This window comes from Mixophyes fleayi, chromosome 4 (assembly GCF_038048845.1).
Source record: "Mixophyes fleayi isolate aMixFle1 chromosome 4, aMixFle1.hap1, whole genome shotgun sequence".
Classification (NCBI taxonomy): domain Eukaryota; kingdom Metazoa; phylum Chordata; class Amphibia; order Anura; family Limnodynastidae; genus Mixophyes; species Mixophyes fleayi.
In genome coordinates, this window is record NC_134405.1 from 26,595,521 (window position 1) to 26,615,867 (window position 20,347).

Genomic DNA, 20,347 nt, shown 5'->3' on the forward strand with positions numbered 1-20,347 from the left:
GAGTTGAAGTGGTTTGAAGCCTGTAGTGCACGGAGGCAGCGGATAGGAATCAGCTAACAGTCACGATGATACACAGGAGGGTTGAAGTGGTTTGGAAACCACAGGAGTAGAAGTGGTCTGGAAACCACAGGAGTAGAAGTGGTCTGGAAACCACAGGAGTAGAAGTGGTCTGGAAACCACAGGAATCAGCAGCACTGAATACACGAGGAAACACAGGAACACCTTTAGAGGCTCATGGGGAATGAGACTCCAAGATCAGGCAACGTGGTATTGACCACAGGTGCTTAATATAGGGAGTGTTGCCTGATCTGCCAATTAAGTTAAAGGAACAGGTACTGAAGGGTTTGAAAGGGCTGCGCATGCGCAGACCCTCAGGATGGAGGACGGCCACGGTTCCTAAATATACGGGAAGAAGCACTCACAGTCCGGTGAGTGACAGCAGAGTTCTTTGCTGTTTTGTTGTTGTTGCTGAAAGCATAACTCTCTTAAATTTTTTGTAGGGGGGGGAGGAGGAGGGCTTAGATCCTTGGGTGAAGCTGGACCACTAGTCATGAACACGGGCCAGGGCCTAAGCCGTTTCTTGCCACTACGTGTCGTAAATGGCATATTGCCAACTTTACTTTTCTCCTCAGCTGATTTTAAGTTTCTCTTTTTGCTACTTTTTGAGAACTTGGGCTGTTTGGATTTTACATGCCCTGTACTAGGAGATTGGGCATCGGGCTTGCCAGACGACGTTGATGGCATTTCATCGTCTATGTCATGACTAGTGGCAGCAGCTTCAGCATTAGGAGGAAGTGGGTCTTGATCTTTCCCTACTTTATCCTCCAAATTTTTGTTTTCCATTATATGTAGCACAAGAGAGCGTACCCCTAAGCCACACACACTCGGCAAAGCCTTTAAAAATTATATGCGGCACAGGAGAGTACCACTGGACTTATACTGCTGAATCAGTGAACTTTGTAATATAGCAGTACCACTGGAATTATACTGCTGAATCAGTGAACTTTGTAATATAGCAGTACCACTGGACTTAAACTGCTGAATCAGTGAACTTTGTAATATTGCAGTACCACTGGACTTATACTGCAGAATCAGTGAACTTTGTAATATTGCAGTACCACTGGACTTATACTGCTGAATCAGTGAACTTTGTAATATTGCAGTACCACTGGACTTATACTGCTTAATCAGTGAACTTTGTAATATAGCAGTACCACTGGAATTATACTGCTAAATTAGTGAACTTTGTAATATAGCAGTACCAATGGACTTATACTGCAGAATCAGTGAACTTTGTAATATTGCAGTACCAATGGACTTATACTGCAGGATTGTTTTTGGATATTTTTTTTTAATTTATTTTTTTTATAATTATTTTTTTTTATAACTTTTTTTAATTTTTTTTATAACTTGGGAATAATGGGGAAATAACAATGCCCTTAGAAGGACAGAGCACAGGACACAGCACCACTGGACTGAGCAGAACACAGCACAGCACAGCACAGCACAGAACAGCACAGAACTGAACAGCACAGCACAGCACAGAACTGAACAGCACAGCACAGCAAAGCACGAGATATAGCAGGACAGAGGACCACCTAACACAACCTCCCTCTACCCTGATCAATGCCCGAGTGAAGATGGCGGCGGCCAGCGGGGAATTTATAGAATACGAGTATCGCGAGATCCGACAGCGGGATTATGACTCAGAGCCTCGGTTTCAGTTTTGCAATTGGCGGGAATACCCGGATCTGTCTCGGATCCGGCTCGGATCGGCAACGTTCGGGTGGGCTCGGATTTCAGATATCCGAGCCCGCTCATCTCTATATATCCCATCTCTGCTTATGGAAAATAAAATTTAAAGACTACTCTAACAAACAGAAGAGCAGTGAGGCAATGGAAGAGCTTGTGAAAGCATGCCTTCCACATTATCCTGGAGCTACTTCAAAGTGGGCAAAGGGGAAGATACAGAATCTGAGGACTGTATATAAAAAAGAACTTAACAAAACTGAGGTCTCCAAAAAATCTGGGGCAGCAGCTGAGGATGTGTATGTGCCAAAGTTGTGGTACTTTGACCTGAGCTTCACCCGCGCAGCGGAAACATCTAGACAATCCACATGGAAACGGACAACACTTCCCCATTTAAATTAGTGCTGACCGATATATACCGCCAAGTGGAACAGTAGGTGAAACATACAACATTGTAAATGCTTAACATTTTTATTTTCTTAAATATACCTACCACAAAGTTTACAAGTTTAAATTCAAATTTAAATGTATTAATTTAAATTAATTTAATGTAAATCTGAATTCAGATACATTGTCTTATTTTTAGTTTAGATGCAGTAATCTCATTTTAGCTGAAGTCAAAGCACATGACTTTATGATCTCTCACATGACTGACTACTCACCCAATCAAATTGAGTATATTTATTCACTTTCATTCACTTTTCAGCTCAGATCAGTAATGGTTCCCAATTTCATATAGCAGCAATACCATTATAGTACCAATATAGAGTATAACATGTGTGTGTTTACTGCATAGTTGCCTACTCTCCCGGAATTTCCAGCAGACTCACAAATTTCTGGGAGTCCTCCCGAACTCCCGGGAGAGCAGGGCAACCGGTCACTTGGAATTGGCAACTAACTCCTCATTGAACAATTATGCAGCCATCCAATCAGGGGCCAACTGTTATTTCAAACTCATGTGTGTTGTGATATTACAACAGACTGAGACTAATGTTATTTGTGTGATTACACAGAAGGGAGAGCTGGTAGCGCTGTTACTAAATGTGTTAACGTGTTATCCATTCTGTATTATAGAAATGTGCTCTGTTGTACAGGAATGTTCTAGTAATGTTGTCGTACTGAAAACATTACTGAGTATGAAAGAAGAGCTAATCTATTAGATCATTCCTCCAATGCACATTGGGCCTGATTCACCAATGTATGAATTTATATTCTACATAGGCATTGGACGTATCGTATCTTGAGATCCGTGCTTTAATGAATTCAGGAGTGTGCAAAGCCGAAATACGTTGGTTTAATACCAAATGCAGGTTACACTTAGTATGGGTGCCCTGATGAATCATGCCCATAGAGCCTTCTGACAGTGACCAGCAGAGGTGCTGGGTAATCGCCAATATCAAGATGCTGCTCAATAGACAGAATTCAGGCTGCCAAGGATGAGACTCTCATAGTACTAGTAAAAGACTGGAAAAAACATTTCAGCATGTTGTTTTATGTTATTAGTAGCTCTTTTATATAATACAACATGTATTTTAGGCATAGTGGCGCACACGCGTCAGCATTTCATAGTGTAGGCCCCAAAAAGAGGCAGAGGCATATGTATTGTCTATCTGACAACAATGAAAATAGATTCTAGGACCACACTTATGAATTATACGTTGTGCACCTAAAGCTAGGGAATATAAAAAATATTTAGCAGCCATGTACAGTATTTCCACCCGTATTGTTCTTCTCATTTTACAAGATAAGTGCACCCTTGTGGGATTTTATTATAGGGAATACAGTTTTGCAACTACAGCCCTTATGCTATATCTAGCCATTGGATGGATACATGAGTTCATCTAATAAGTACATTGATGATCTAATTTTCCAATTTCAGGGTCTGGTCACATTCAGTCCTCTATTTATACTGGGCTCCCACCAGTGTGTCACAAACCCAACAATCTGTGAGAGCAAATCTCACCTTAGATCAAGCTGGAGTTGCGGGTTCTGAGCTGAGACAGAGGACTGGAGAGCTGGGTCCATAAGGATCTTCTAAGAAACACTCTACTAGAGAGTACATTTAACCACTGTTAATATATATCTATTTGGCAAGGTAGATCCCATTTCTTAAGACGTCAAAGTCCCTCTTTCATGGGAGTAGTGTTGGAAATCTCAACTTAGTACTTAAAAATATTGAGGTTTCCTTACTTCTGGTGGTGGTGCCATAATGTCATTAGTGGATAGGTGGCACAGTAGCATGTGGTTAGTGCAATTGACTCACAGTGCCGGGGCTATGTGCTCTATTAGGATCTGTGTGGAGTTTGTATGTTTTGCATAGATTTCCTCTGGTTGCTCTGGTTTCCTTACACATAGTGGTAGGTTAATGTTAGTGTATATGTGTAAAGCACTGTTTCCCAACTCCAGTCCTCAGGGACCCCTAACAGTGCAGGTTTTCCAGGTCACAAGTGACATAATTAGGACCACCTGTGGCTCTTTCAGAATGTGTCAGTTAGCAATGAATACACCTGTGTGCCAGCAAAGAGATATAGAAAACATGCACTGTTAGGGGTCCATGAGGACTGGAGTTGGGAAACACTGGTGTAGAGTATTTAGACATGGACTGATGTGTGTGGCTTAAGCCTTATATCCACTGGCGTTAATTACTTTGCTTTGTACTAGAGGTTTCTAACACTAGTACAACACACAGATGTGGGTGTGAAAATTAAAGCCATTGTTTCCTATGACCCCATAACTATTTGCAATCAAACTCCAGGTTTCCCAGCCTTGTGAATGTGAGTGGCTTAAACCTGGATTTTTAAACAATAAGCATCAATAAGTGATGTTAAATGTATATTTCTAGCTTTTGGTGGTAGGTATATATTAAAGTGTCCTGTGGTGGACACACATGGGCCAATCTTGCTGCTTCATCCAATTGTCGAGTGACAGGATCATGAATTAATTTTGGCAAAATTCTGATTTTTCATATCGGACAAGATAGAGTAAATCAACAAGCAATCAGATCACTTCTGGCTTCACTGTAGGCTGTTGGTGAGATAGCAGTGACTTCCACCATCAATGATAATGATTAGCCTTTTCCTATTGGATTATTATCTGGCACTTGCAGTACTTTTCTGGCCACTCACACTGTGGTATTAGGAAAATTGCAGAGTGAGTGTGTGAATAGCTATGCAGAGTTTCTCACACAACTGGGAATATCCACATTTTACTTTACAGCAAATTTAACATGGAACACTCTGCAACTCGCTCTCATTAAAAAATGATTACTTCCTCTATGATGACAGTCTGTGTCACTGAAGGAAGGACCTCTGAAACTCAATCTGGCGGTCTCAGTCCAGAGGTTTTCAACTTCCGCGCCTAACAAGCCATTTTATCATTTACCCTAATAAATAATTTAAAGGTATTTCCAAATATGGTTTAAGGGGACCAGTCACCACCACTTTCTAATTGGCCATAACGGACCTGATTTAGAAGGGCATGGAAGTCCATTTGCGCCATGTAAAATGGGACTCACATAAATCTGGATGCACAGAGCATGCTCACAACGTATGTCCATATTTTGAGTTGATCTTATATTTGTGTCAAGGAGCTCTTGGAAAGGGGTGGTGGGATCAGGGGTAAATTTGGCGGACATGGAAAAGCAAGTCAACCATGCCTCTATCATATTCTTTTTATGTAGACCATAGACCTGATTAAATATTAAGCTGATGAACACATATTTGTACCTCGCATATCTATACGCTAGATTTCAAGTTACACATATCTTAAGTCACGGACAACTCAATATATAGTCACAGAAATGTGAGTTTATTAGTGCATGTTTGCATCTATACAAAATGTGCAATTTTACATTTAGCTCTAAATCACAGCCAAACAGCCAATTGGTGAATATATTCTATTATGCTATTAAGAGCATACTGGGGCAGTCTAAAAGAGCCTGCACCATCATGGTGTTTCACAGTACTTTGTCTATAATGTAGCAATGTCTTAGACTTCATACATTCTCTGAGATAGACTGCATACTATCTCCGAGATCTTACTGTGACTAAACAGAAAAGGAGACATGATGAATGATGAAGTAGCAAGCACATGTAGTAGATGCCCATCCTTTTTGTAACAACTTGTTTGACTTGCATACATTCATTATTCAATTAGAGTCAATATATTTCCTAATAGGTGATACATCTACTTTTAAACGTGGTCATATTTCATCCTTGTGCCTCAAGAGTATGCTGTTTACATTAACTGTCTGTGGTTCTCTCATCGACCTATGGTCCTTGTAGGAATAACTTCTAGGGCTGACGCATTTTGTGTCGCACTGGAAACTGACGTGCATCTAAGAGTTCCATGTACTGCAGCTCTGGAGTTACCATTTTAACACAATCTGTACGGACATAAGGAGGAAGATTTTTCCTTACAGCCCAGCCTAGAATCTTCTCCTGTCCAGCTTGATAAGGCTTAAGTAATTCTTCTTTAATGTCTTCTGCTCCAACGGGTACCAATCTCTCAAGACACAATTCAGATAATTGCTGTCTTCTTTCTCTTAACTTCCTCACCTCGTTATCCATCTTTACCTTTCCAAAACTTTCTACCTTCTCCCAAAATGTACGGTTAAAGTGGGAATAGAGGTACCAGTCTAGAGCATTCCATGCCCTCAGTTGGTCTACGTCTCTTTGCTCCAGTGGCACTGAAGCCCCACGCATGTTGAGTTTAAAGGTCACCACATCATCAAGCTCCCAACACAGCTCCTCTTTCAACAAGATCATGGATTCATCAAAGTTCTCAGTGAGAAGAACCAAGTTAAAAGTCTTCTCCACTTCTCGGACTTGTGCCTTTGCCAGAGCTTCCGTAAATGGGGCATCAGGGTTATATCCTAGATCAAACGACAATAGGTTGCGGGCGAATTGGTTTGATCTAGCTCTCTGGTGATAGTAACGTGATGGATTGGAAACAAATGCTTTGAATTGACGTGCCCTCTTGAAAGCAGATGATACAAAACGATAGTAGGAGAAAGCGGACTCTGCCATTTTAGCCGGATCTCGAATAATTGTGAAATAGAAGGAATCTGAAGGCATCACCTTCTGAACCTGAGAAATAAATAAAGTTTGTTTTATTCATGTGCTTTTGTAATTATTTCATGGTATATGTGCACAATGCCTAGCGTCATGTGCACTCGATATGTGCATTGTTCTACAAGGAATATTGAAGATTTATTTACCACCCTTATCCAATAAACCTCACTACTCACATGTTGCTATTATTATATTTTATTTATATATATATATATATATATATATATATATATATTTATATAATATATATATTGTAACAAAAGGAGGCATTTAGATGGCAATATGCAGAGAAAGCAGGGAAGTAAAGTAAAACATTTGTGCAACAATGCACCTAGATTGAATGTAAAGACCTATGTGTAACAAACAATAGTTTAAGTTTGGTTAACTTACATGCAGAGAAATCCTTCCTCTCAGCAAACAGACAGGGTGTGTCTCTATAGTGCAAACAGAGCCAGTGATGGGGCGTTTCCTTTTAAAGAGAAGGTGGGTGTGTCACCTGTCCATCAAGCTAAGGCTGGGGGAGGAGTATCAGGTATAAAAGCTTGTTTTGTATCATTTGTGCACTGAGATCAATGCTGGGGAAGCTGGCTGGTCTTGAGAGAGCTGAGCTATGTCTAGCTAGCGTTTAGGGTCTCCAAGTATTGCTGTGAAATCTGTATGGTGTCAAAACATTTACCATCCTGACAATAAAACTACATAAAAAGTAAGAAGTTGTTCGCGTGTGCTTCAGCAGTAGCGGGCTCTTACCACAATATATATATATATATATATATATATATATATACATACACAATGTATACTCAGGGCCCTGTTTTACCGGCAGATTGCAAACTGAATCAAATGTTGGCCTTTAATAAAAAATTGATACAAAAAGTACAGGGAAAGAAACATGGTAACTATGGGAGGGAGTGGAGAATAAGTAGTAGTAGTTGTAGTAAAGATAGAGATAGTGGAATAGAAGAATAGTCCTCTTGAATAGGTGGATCTTTAGGTAACATATGAAGATTTTTAAGTTTGAGGAGAGGGATAAAACATTCCATATAAGGGACTTGTGATGGAGAAATCTTGCAGCTCTACATATTAGGAGGTATTGTGAGAGTTCACCATTTGATGTTCCCTAGAGGAACGCAGGTGGCAACTGGAAGATAATTTATAATCAACCTTTTAAATATAAATAAGGATCTGTTTGAATTTTCAGACAAGTGTCAGCACTTTGAAATTATAGCAAATATATTAAAATAATTCATATTAACCAACACCCCTTTAGACAGTCTGTGTTTCAGAAGCTTCAGTATTTCACATGACAGGTATGGCAACAGGGTGCCCAACATTTTTGTTTTGGTGTGTGTGGGGGGGGGGGGGGTCTTTCCTCTCTACTTCTTCAGTTGCCAATAATCACAATAATAATAACATCTAAGGAGCTATATATTCTATGCAAATCATTGTTCAATCGATAAAATTAACTTTCAAACACAGTTCTGTCCATACTACTAGGTGCATGTTGGTGAACGTTTAAACACATATATGTTATTAAAGTGACCTAAATAGCAGCAAAAACATTGAAATTCAGTGTGTAACATACTGTGACTAGCCGAAGTCTTGAATCAGGGTCAAACAGGAACTTTATTGTGACAATCCACAGTAAAAAACTGCCACACACATCTATGCACAAGGTACAGGGTAAATTGTCTTCTTCAGTAGAGAAATGTGAGACTTCCCCACTCCCCAGACACCAACGAAGACTAAACTGAATTTGAGCCCTTAAATAGGCCCAAACTTCTCCCCTATGAGACATTGGTGGTTCCTCCTCCTGACTTCCATTTCTTCAAATGTGGCAGTTTCTTTCCCTGCCACATAAGTCCATTTACCTGAAGACCAAGATCAATGTCAGCCACACACGGGTGTACGAATAAAATTTTCTGCTATTTCCAGGGAAATCTGTTTATGATTCTGAGTGTCAGGCTAAAATATCTCGTAATGGTAAAAAAGGTGATTGAGGCCTGAGGAATCTCATGTACAGCAAACAACAAGTAAGGGAGAAGTTCATCTCACTACTTCTCAGTTTCAATAAACCATGACAACATTGAGCTAGACCATCTGTCTGCAGATGGTATACAGATGGACAATAAGTATCACAATTGGCATGCCCACTCGGAAAAATAATTCCTTTTAACTTAGTGACAACCTATGTGGCCATGGCAACCAGCAAAGAGAACTTCTCTGGATGCCAAATGGTGTACTCTACAGTAACTACAATTAACTTAAAACCTTTAACCTTTAAAGGATGACTTAATAGGCTCTAGTTAGTTCACTTCTATTTTGTTCAGAAAGAACACCGACATTGGGGAGGGGAACCAGTGGAGAAGGGACTGGAAGTTTTGTAGCTGTTCTTTGACTATAAAGACATGCTGTGTAAAATCTAGCAACCTCTGCATAGACATTTGTCCATTCAACTTTGTCTTCATTCTACCCACAGTTTTATTCCATCCCAGGTGTCCAACCCTACTGAGTGGGCCTAAGTCAACACTTGTTTCCTAAAGGTGGTTGGAATAGCCAATTATTGCATAATCTTCCCATTTGTCTATTCTTATCCTTTTGGTATTTTGTTTTTCAAAATCCCTGTCTCTGGGATATAGGGATTTTTACTCGGTTTAGAAAAAAATCAGGTGCAAATGGAAATGTCTCTCCTTGAGACTCAGTAGCTGAAGAAACAACCTTTTTCCCCACATTTCACAAAGAGTTATGGAAAGTCTGTCCAATCCCATCCTAGCAGAACAGGAGTCAGTAAACAAGGTTAAACCCCCGCCCTCAACTTATCAGTCTTCATTTTAATGGTTGAAGAAACCAAAGCTGTTGGTTAAAGCTGAATGTCCCCATAGATAAAACCAATAAGCATAGGAATATGTTGTGCAATTCTCTCTAAAGGGAGTAAGGCCTGATGTATTAAAGTGTTACTGGAATAAAGTAGAGTCCACTACTACTTAACCACCTCACTCTCAACCTGCAACAGTACCAGTATTATTGGTGAACTGGAGTAGCAGAAGCGATGATGAGTATCTTTAAAAATAAACAATCCATTTGCAGGCAAATTCTCTCACTATGCCCTTGGTCTGCACATGATGAACAAACTGGCTCAGGCTAATGCAAAGCAAAGGAAGCTCTGGGTTCCAGAAACTGCATGGCAGAACTCTTCCCTGCTTATCTGGACATTGGCCAAAGCAGATAAATGGGTAATAACTTGCCTCCCCCATTAACAGAGGGGGAACTTATATAGCCCAACAGTATCAGGGCCAAGATTGAGTGGTGGCCACTCACTCGAAGGTGGTCAGGAAAGCATCATCTTCATCGCCAGCTTTCATATTAGGAATCACAGGAGCCAATGAAGGGTCAGTGCATCCAGTTTCTACTCCATATATCATCCTTCTTACCTCATCCAGATGAGCAATCCTCTCCTCTCGTAAGAGCATAAGTAGGTTTTCTGTTTATTTTGCATCTGCTCATTTTGGGGCTGTTTGAGCTTCTGCTGCAGCACTCCTTCTTCTTGCAGCTACTTGATGAGCAAAGAACTGCTGTGCCACTTGCTCCATGCTGACTCCCAAGTCTTAAAGGCAGGACCTGACTTGATCCCACTTCTCACACCAACTTATAGTGTATTAACATCAAGTCACCAGCCAAAACTGTGAGTTGGGGTCAAACAGGAGCTTTATTGTGAGGATCCAAAGAAAAACACAGCAACATGTGTGATCCACAAACCAGAGTTATGCATAAAGTGCAGAATATATTGGCTCCTTCAGTGGAGAGGTGTGAGAATTTCATACTCCTCATACAGAAGCCAAGACTAAACTGAATTTGAGCAATCAAATTGGCCCAAACTCCTCCCCTATAAGAATGGGTGGCACTCCCAGGAGGTTAACAGTAACCCTTACTTCAGATGTGGCAATTTCTTGCACTGTCACACATACATCACAATATTATTATATACATCCCATCAGAGAAATAAAATTAGCCTTACAAAATTAACATATCATCATTACCTCACCCATTATGTGATATAAACAAGCTTATAAAAGCCCTTCTGAAACAGGGAAGGTGCTTTGGTTAATCTGGAATAATTCACATTTATTAGTAGTTGCCGCAGGTTTGAGGTACCAGAGATACTTCTGAAGGAAGCATTGAGATACAGATATATGTTTTGTGATATTTAGAAATCAGGGATTGACAGAGAGAAATGGCAGGATGTGTAGATGAGTCTTGCAGCAGCATTCGTGACTAATTAGAGATGGGTTAGCCCATGGGAAAATAGTTAGAAAGAGATTACACTGAGCCAGATAGTGTGATCCAGGAGCATCATGGCCTCTTGAGTGAGGAAGGAACATATAAACTCAAAATGAAAATGAAGTTCAGCTGGAAGCGGCACAACTTGACGATGGTCTTGATATATTCAGTAAAGGAGAGTGTGACAAGTTTGGACATGATGAGAAAATAAGGACAATAGTGACCGTTAACTGCAAGGGAGAGTTTAGGCAGAGGTTAGAACGATAATAAGACATCATTATTTAATTAATGTTTAAATTTCATGAGCAGATGGCTGAAAGATAGTTGAAGACATTCAGTGGTTTTCAGCATATCAATGCTGAAAATCCCAACAACACTTACCCCAACATCTTCCTGGCGAACGTCTCCTTCCCGATGCACTTACAATGACGACTGTTGTGAAATGCGACTTCAAACAATTACGATAAAGGAAGAATCCGGCGACACTTAATGACGTCACTGTAAAAGGCGACAGTATTATTGCTGCTGTTATGGGGTAATTGAAGTATGCGGCCATGAACAATGTATAAACGCTTGTAAACTACATTGTCGGGGTAAGTGTAGATGAGGTTTTCAGCATCGATATGCTGTACCCAACAAAGAGGCATTGACTAATATGTAGAGTTCAGGCGCAGAGGGATAGATCTGTGTGTCATCTGCATACAAGCGATATTGGAAGCTGTAAAAGGATACAAGTTTACCAAGAGAGGTGGCATGAACTTAGAGCATGTTGTGACTTTTGGATATAAACAATGTCTCTTCTGCTGTATAAACACAATGGAGCAGAATGTCTCTCACTAGTGCTACTAAGTTCTCATGGCCACATAGAGGAGCTCATTTAGCGCTGGACGTACATTAATTTTTTTGTGTATGATGCAAATTTCCGTACTGTTCATGGGCACCAAAGTACATCTGCACATAATAGTACTAGACTATCAAAAGATATAATTAGTTCGTTTTTCAGGATCCTGGGATTGGCTCCCTACCTCCTCTTACTGGAACTCCCGGGGTTCCACCATTGTTGTTCTACCTCTGTTGCCCCTGCCCCACTCTCCTCCTCTACCAGCATATATGCCCCTCCCCCCTCCAGCGCACTTCAACAATTCCTATCCAGGTGCCCCAATGCCCTGGCCTTTGTCCTTGGTAGTGCCCCAATGGAACAGTTTGGATGGTAGCTCTTCTTCTGAGAGTGCTGTCTCTGTTGGGATAAGAACGAGAGGCTGATACAACTTCTTAAGATGAAGCTCGGGGGTCCCCATAGTGATTCCAGAAGTAGGAGGTTGGGCATGTAGGTCTTTGTGGGTGAGGAGGTTGTACGCTATACTATCTCAGTGATGAGGTGAGACAGGATCCATTCTAGGAAGTTTGTGGACATATTTACCATCATTGGGAAGGCCAAGGATGTCCTGTTGGAAGCTAAAACAAGGGGTGGCATTGGTGAGGAGTCCTATATATCAATTGGCTGGATGGTGTATTGGTCTTTGCCAAATGTTATTTAGAGACCATTCCTGAGGTACACAGGAACATCATCAAGTACATTTATATAATTCAAGAAGTACATGAGGTCCAAAGAATTTAAATGGAGGGAATTAAGACAAGGCCTTTCATAAGAAGCAGGATGGGATGCGAGTAATGGCTTTTGTTTGCATGGATGTCAAGGTGTGGTGAGGTGAGATTACTCAGTCTAGGGCTGGATCAGTGGATGCTGGTGCTTCCAGGAACAGAGCGGGGCAAGGGCGGCTTAGCGTGTCTTTTACCTCCAGAGGGAAATGTTTTGTCTTTAACTGCAGGCATTGTGACAGAGGCTCGGCGTGTAAATCTGGCATTTTTTGTGCAGAGTGTGGAGTGGCCATCCCAGAAAGGATTGTACTATGCATACTGGTCATGCACCAGCTGTTCCCCCTCGCTAAATCCTTTATTCCTGTGGTGTTGGGGGAGGTATCAAAGGGACTGGGACGATAATCCAGTAGAAGTGCCACACATTATCTTTATGAGGGTTTTCTGAAAGGCTTCCAGTTGCCTATTCAAAGGGACATTTGAGGCAGCTCTCCCCACAATCTAATGTTGGCTTGGAGGTTGTTAACTACAAAGGGTTGCTGTAATTTTGGTTTGGAAGAATGTGCAGTCCATTTCCATCCCCCTCTGTATCTGGTTTGATTCTGTCTCCAATGGTAGTGGTACCCAAAAAGGAGCTGGCTAAGCTCTATTTCATACAACACCTGCCTCACCCTCCAGGGCAGTCTGTGAATTACACAATTGATGAGAATATCTGTAAGGTTGTGTATCAGTCTTTTGAGGGCTATAGAAAGGGAGCATTGATGGCCTAGCCAGATGTGGAATCAGCTTATTGTCTTCTCTCCCTGCAACCTGATTCGTCTAAATTTATGGATTTTAAACTTGCTGATGGCTTTTATGTTGATAAATGCTTGCCTGTGCTCTGTGTGGTGTTGTGCACTTGTTTGAGTGTTTCAGTTACTTCCTTCACTGGTACATAGTGGCAGGAATGGATCACTGTGGTGTCACGCACTATCTGAATGATATTTTGTTGGTGGTCCCAGAGGGTTCGGATAGCTGTGGGACAGTTCTGTTTTCATCAAAGGCCTTATTCATGGTGCTGGGTGTGCCAGTAGCAATCGAGAAACTTGATATAGACACGCAGGCAGATTGTTGCAGGTTGTTTGCTGAGAAGGTTGCTAAATTGTGGGGCATGCAAGAGTTTTTGAGGGAGTTAGCAATGTCACTCGGAAACTGGTTCAGTATCTCTGAAGTTTGTAAATAGAGTGATCTCACAGGGGACGATATTTTGTCAGAAGCTTGAGAGTGCTACAGTGGGTGCTCTGAAGGGTCATCATTTTATTAATTTATCTGGGGAAATAAGAAAGGATTTGTTGATATGGCAGGATTTCATTCAACACTTTAATGGGGTTTGTTTGTGGTTTCCTCTTCCCACACCTAACAGTGTGGCTGGATATCTCGGCTTTGCGGCTTACTTGGCTGGAGATTGGTGCACTGAGCCTTGGCCCCATGATTGACATGAGTAGGTGCTTACGAAGAACGTGCTCCTGTTGGAATTATTCTCAATTATAGTAGTGGAACATTGGATGCAGATTGCTTACAAGACAAGAACATAGTGTTCTGATGTGATAATCTGGGGGTGGTACAGACGGTTAATAACCAACAAGCCTCATCGCCACTAGCAATTAGATTGCCTAGACATTTGGTCTGGGTTAGAGTTAGTGTTTTGGTGCCTGCGTAAAAGGAAATAGATTTGACATGCCCAGATTCTGTTTGGCAGATTATCAGGCCGGCATGAAAGAACTCACTGGGAAAGCGTTGACCACCATGTCTTTGAAAAGGTATATAGAGACGTGGACAAAGTGGGATTTGTTCAGTAAAGCGAGTTGCCACTGTAAAATATGGAAGCTTTCTTTGTTAGACTTTATCTAGGACTATTTTTCTCCAGGGAGGTCCAAGGCCTCTATGGTCACAACATATGGCAGGTATTTCTATTTTTCTACAATTGCAAAACGTCACAGATGTCACTAAGATCTTTCTGGTCATTTAGGATTAGTGAATTAGTGGCATTCTTTAAGTTTTCATACTGTATGGGTTTGCTTACAAAGAATGTGGTATTTCAATGGCATAGTTTGGTTTGTAAGATCCATAGATCAAGAACTGATCAGCTCGGTAGAGGGCTTGCACAGTGGGATTTACCTAATTTTTCATCAGAATGAAGCACCTGATTGGCTTGTGATTTGTGGCCCTTTGAGGTTTTTTCACGGTTTCCCGCCATATGAGTCAACCCATGCATCCTTTTCCTTGACCAGGACTGCTGTGTTTAGCTGTCTATTTGCTGACTTTATTGGATGTTATCAGTAATGGGCTGTTTTATTTCAATGTACCATCTGTCTATGTTTCAAGTTGTCACATGAAGGTATAGATTGTGGGCATTCCTTTGTATACTGGGCCAGTAACACTTCTTCAGCTCATAGCATTATTATTACTATGATAGATTTGTAAGACACCCCAGTGCTCCGCAGAGCCCTACAGTAGGGAAAACAGTACATACATAAAACATAGACATACAAGGCAGACAAAATACATGCAGACATGAAAACAAAGGGTATGAAGGACCCTGCTCATTACAGAGCTTACATTATAAGTGGAAGAGGGCACAGCTGAAACAAGAGGAGCAAATGTGGCTCAGTGAAGATTGGGACAGTTGTGAGAGTGCATTAGTGTGAATAGTGTTATCGGGGATAAGGTCACCTCAAAAAAATAGATGGGTTTTCAAAGAGCGTCTAAAAATTTGAAGGGTGGGAAATTATGAGCGTGGTAGGGAAATCCATAAGTGGGGAGCAGCACAGGAGAAGTCTTGTAGTGGTCGTGAGAGGTGTTTTCCAGAGACGAAATAAGGCACAGGTCAGAGGTAGATCTAAGAGGGCGGGAGGGAGAGTATTTTGATATGAGATTTGAGATTATGCAGTGATAGTATTGTTGAGGGCTTTGTAGGTAAGTGTGAGTAATTAGAATTTGATTCTGGTGGACACAGGGATTCAGTGTATAGACTTGCAAAGTGGTGCACAGCAGCATTTAGGGTGGATTGAAGAGTGGTTATATGGGTGTCAGGAATGCCAGATAGCAGGAGGTGCAATAGTCAAGACAGGAGTTGATGCGAAAATGGATAAGAGTTTTGGTACCATGTTGAGAAAGAAATGGGCGTACTCTGGCAAAATTTTTAAGATGGAGTTGACAGGTCTGGGAGAGAGGGCAGAGTCAAGTATGACACCAAGGCAGCGGGCTTGGAAGACTAAGGAAATTGTGGTGTTATTGACAATGAGAAAGATTTAAGGGCAGGTGGTGACTATGACAGGAGGGAAGAAAATAAGCTCTGTTTTGGACATGTTAAGCTTTAGGTAGCATTGGGACATCCATGTGGAGATAGCAGAAAGACAGTTGGTTGCATGATATTTAGCATGAGCATTTTCCTGGGGGCTAGGGTCAGGATAGGCCTTAGAGGCATGCGTTGGTCTTTATCGCTAAGAACCCTGTCCATGAATGAAGCCAAGTTTGGGCATCCTAAAGTGCTAGCTATTCATTTGGCAGGGAATGATCTTGAGAACTCAAAGGATTAGATTTTAGAGCAAGAATTAAGACTAACACTTCACTTAATCTGGGGGGATAATATGCCCAGGAGGATGTGGATACATGCTAATATTGCTGATCGCCTCAATAAGGCCTGTTCTAAAGTGAACCCGACCATTGGAAGGTTTTTGCTGGGGAAAGAGGGGTCAGTGGTATCTCACCCAGGACTAAATTTAATTGCACTCATTCAGGTGGTGGTGGAGCACTCTCTTTTAAAAGGGAAGTTATCGTTAGTAACAGTTCCCCTTGGGGAGTATTGGGTCACTGCCATTTCGGGAGTGTTCCGGCTACAGAGCCAAACAAGCGAGGAAAGGGCTCCACTGCCTTGAAGTGTCAGAGTACGTTTTTGGTTGCCAAAATGTTGGTGCTGGAATGGCTGGTAGTTGATTGGTTGTTCTTTTTATTTGCCACCACTTTAATTAATTTATTTCCTATAAATGTTTGTGACCTTTGTTTGCCAAACAAATATCAAGTGTCTTTTTCTATTAGGTAAGATAACTCTTGATAAGGGCATTTAGGTAACAGCCAATGTTAATTCAGCCACTTGTTGACTCATTACTATTATTCTTGAGCTTGACACATTTTGAAACACATCAGACTTAACATGATTACATAAGTATGTTTTTAGTGTGCTTTTTTTCCTGCTTATGTTCAGTGCTCAAATGTGTTTAATACTTCTAAGTAGTCAAATATTTGGCATACCTGACCTAGAGAGATTATGTTCAACTGTTTAGTAAGAACACAATGAAAAATAATCATAGTACAACACAACACTGTGGTGTTACCTCTGGGAGATGGAAGCGCATGTGGTGACACAGGATGTCGTACTGCTGCCTTGTGGAGGCAATGAACCCTTTCACACTGCGAGAGTGAAAGAGATTGGGATATTTAAATTGGTGTCTGAAAGGCAAAGCGAAGTTTAATCTGTTCCTGTCTCCATAACGGTGCAAAAGATTCAATATGGTGCTCCCAGCAGTTTTGTGGGTCTTTAAAAACATAATGTGCCTTTTAGCCTGGCAGGTCCGAGAAGTTGATGAAGGCACAGCAAGCATCAAGCCCAGATCAGCTGTCTGAGGGGACCTGACAATGGAATACAATATTTTATATCTCAGTATACAGGTTAGCACATATATTTACTGAAGCTAATTAAAAGAACCCTAGCAGAAATATTATGTTTGTTGAGCCTATTACTTTTACTTGGATCTGTAATACTCTTAATGAACAGCTGTTGACAATGACCTATGAATAACTGATATGTGTTTCCTCAAGTTCCTGCTTATATAAGCAGCTTCCTGGGAGCAGCTCACTGTCAGTTTATTGAGTGTGTTGCAGTGAACCAGTGTGTCTATATTAGTAGGCCTGTTACTCTTGGATTGTTTACCTGTGACATGTGGCTTTTATGACCACTTTTCTGACTTTTGACCCTTTGGCTGTGGACAACTGTATATTTGGCTCTTGATTACCTTACTAACTCTTGACCTTTGCCTATCACCATGATCCTTCTATAGGCTGAGTTCTACTCTATGCTACGGAAAACAGTCTTACACCTAAACGTAGTAAGTCTGGATATATTATCCTGCAAGTTGGTATTCACCAGTTAAATCTCTGTACCATTTAAAGGTCTTTCAGATCTGAGAATGTACTGCAAATGGGTAGTTGAAATTTCCAAAACAACATTTAAAGCAAATCCAAAAAAAGGTCAAAGCACCAGTCAGGGAATGGATATAAGAAAAAAGACTTTCACTTTCACCCGGTACATTGTTAAGTCCATCATAAACAAATAAAAAATTACTGTTAGTGCACACAGCTATGGCTTCACAAGCAGTACAGTGTGAAGCAGGACATACCTCCCAACTCTCCTTGCAGTCTGATCAAATCCTGACTAATCGAGACAGTCGCCCAAATTCGGGAGAGTCCCACCAGATTCAGGACAGTTAGCAGACTGTCCTGCTCCCACCTACCTGTTTTTGTGACTTTCACCACCTGTGGCTGCTGGTGTCTTTAGTTTAGTTGCTGCTTTTCTGGATCCTGGAATGTTTAGGGCCCTATGATTGAAAAATAAATGGGTATATGAAATTTAGAAAACTCCGAACAGCCCCAGTGTTACATCAATAGTACCCACATTTAATAATTAGGCCTCCCTCCAACCCCAATGTGAAATATAATAGTATTTGATAAATAGATCTATAAAACAGCCTTACACCTAAAAGTAGTAAGTCTGGATATTTTATACTGCAAGTTGGAATTCGCCAGTTAAATCTCAGTACCATTAGAAGGTCTTTCAGACCTGACAATTTCCTACAAATGGGTAGTGAGTTTCCAAAAAAAGAGCTTCATCATGAAGAACATTTAAAGTAAATCGTAAAAAGGTTTTTGAAAGCACCAGTCAAGGATTGGATTTGAGGAAGAAAAAAAAATTTCACCCAGTGCACTGTTAAGTCCATCATAAAGAAGTAAATAGAATACGGCACAACATTGAATTTGACTAGAGCAGACTGTCCTTTATACATGCATGTGAGCAGGGCCATCTTAACAACATTATGGGCCCCCGGGCAAAGCAGTGCACCGGGGCCCCTACATATATATATATATATATATATAGATGTATATATATATATATAGATAGATAGATAGATATAGATGTATAGAGATAAAGATAGATAGATGTACTTGCTCAGTGACCCTTGAAGTTTTTTCTGCAGGTTTTTCCTTTTGCAGGATTATTTATTCTAATTAAGAGCCCTGCCTATGGGGCCCCCTTGCCCGTGGGGCCCCCAGGCACCTGCCCATCGTGCCCAATGGAAAAGATGGCCCTGCATGTGAGAACAGCACTGGTAGAGAGACCACTAAGAAGCCTTTAACGATGGTAAAGTTACAGTCTGCCATGGCAGAGGTGGGGGAATCTATTACTGGGACAATAGCGCAGACAGCTCTCAAACCTGCGCTTTATGGCAGGATGACAAATGGAAATTGATGAAGAAAACTCACATTAAATCTCACCTACAGTTTGGTAGCATGTGGAAGACCCTCATGTTACGTGAAGGAAGAATCTATGGTCTGATGAACCCGAGAAAACTTTTGGGCCTCAATGGTAGGTACTATATTTAATGCAAACCTAATACTGCACTTCTTCTTACCATGAAGCATAGTGATAAGATCATAATAATGTGGTACTGTTTCCCTGCTTTATGAACTGGAAAATTTGTAAAAATCCAATGTGATGGAAATTAAGCAAAATTACAAAGAAGAAAACTGTCATGGCCAAAAGTTTTGTGAATGACACAAATATTATTTTTACCAAAGTCTGCTGCCTCAGTTGTTATGAGGGCAATTTGCATATACTCCAGAATATTATGAAGAGTGATCAGATGAATTGCAATAAATGTCAAAGTCCCTCTTTGCCATGACAATGAACTTTATGAAAAAAATCAACTTTTCCACTGCATTTCAGCCCTGCCACAAAAGGACCAGCTGACATCAGGTCAGTGATACTCTTGTGAACTCAGGTGAGAGTGTTGACGAGGACAAGGCTGAAGATCACTTTGTCATGCTGATTGAGTTAGAATAACAGACTGGAAGCTTTAAAAGGAAGGTGGTGCTTGCAATAATTGTTCTTCCTGTGCTAACCATGGGTATCTGTAAGGAAACACGTGCAGTCATAATTGCTTTGCACAAAAAGGGCGTCACAAGCAAGGATTTTGCTGCTAGTAAGATTGCACCTAAATCAACCATTTATCAAATCATCAAGAACTTGAAGGAGAGAGGTTCAATAGTTGTGAAGAAAGCTTCAGGGCAGCTAAGAAGATCTAGCAAGTACCAGGACCGTCTCCTAAAGTTGATTCAGCTGTAGGATCAGGGCACGACCAGTGCAGAACTTGCTCAGGAAAGGCAGCAGGCAATTGTGAGTGTATCTGCACACACAGTCAGGAGAAGACTTTTGGAGGATGGCCTGGTGTCAAGAAGGCCAGCAAAGAAGCCACTTCTCTCCAGGAAAAGCATCAGGGACAGACTGATTCTGCAAAATGTACAGGGATTGGACTGTTGAAGACTGGGGTAAAGTAATTTTC

General features: G+C 41.0%; 1 protein-coding gene across 1 annotated transcript; it reads right to left on the reverse strand.

Annotated features, from left to right (window-relative positions):
• Positions 1 to 6,041: 6,041 nt before the first annotated feature.
• Positions 6,042 to 17,278, reverse strand: LOC142149554 (galactose-3-O-sulfotransferase 2-like). Its single transcript, XM_075204884.1, has 2 exons — positions 17,066 to 17,278; positions 6,042 to 6,836 (listed from the first exon to the last, which is right to left on the reverse strand). The coding sequence occupies exons 1-2, from the start codon at positions 17,276 to 17,278 to the stop codon at positions 6,042 to 6,044; spliced, it is 1,008 nt and encodes a 335-aa protein (XP_075060985.1).
• Positions 17,279 to 20,347: the final 3,069 nt, after the last annotated feature.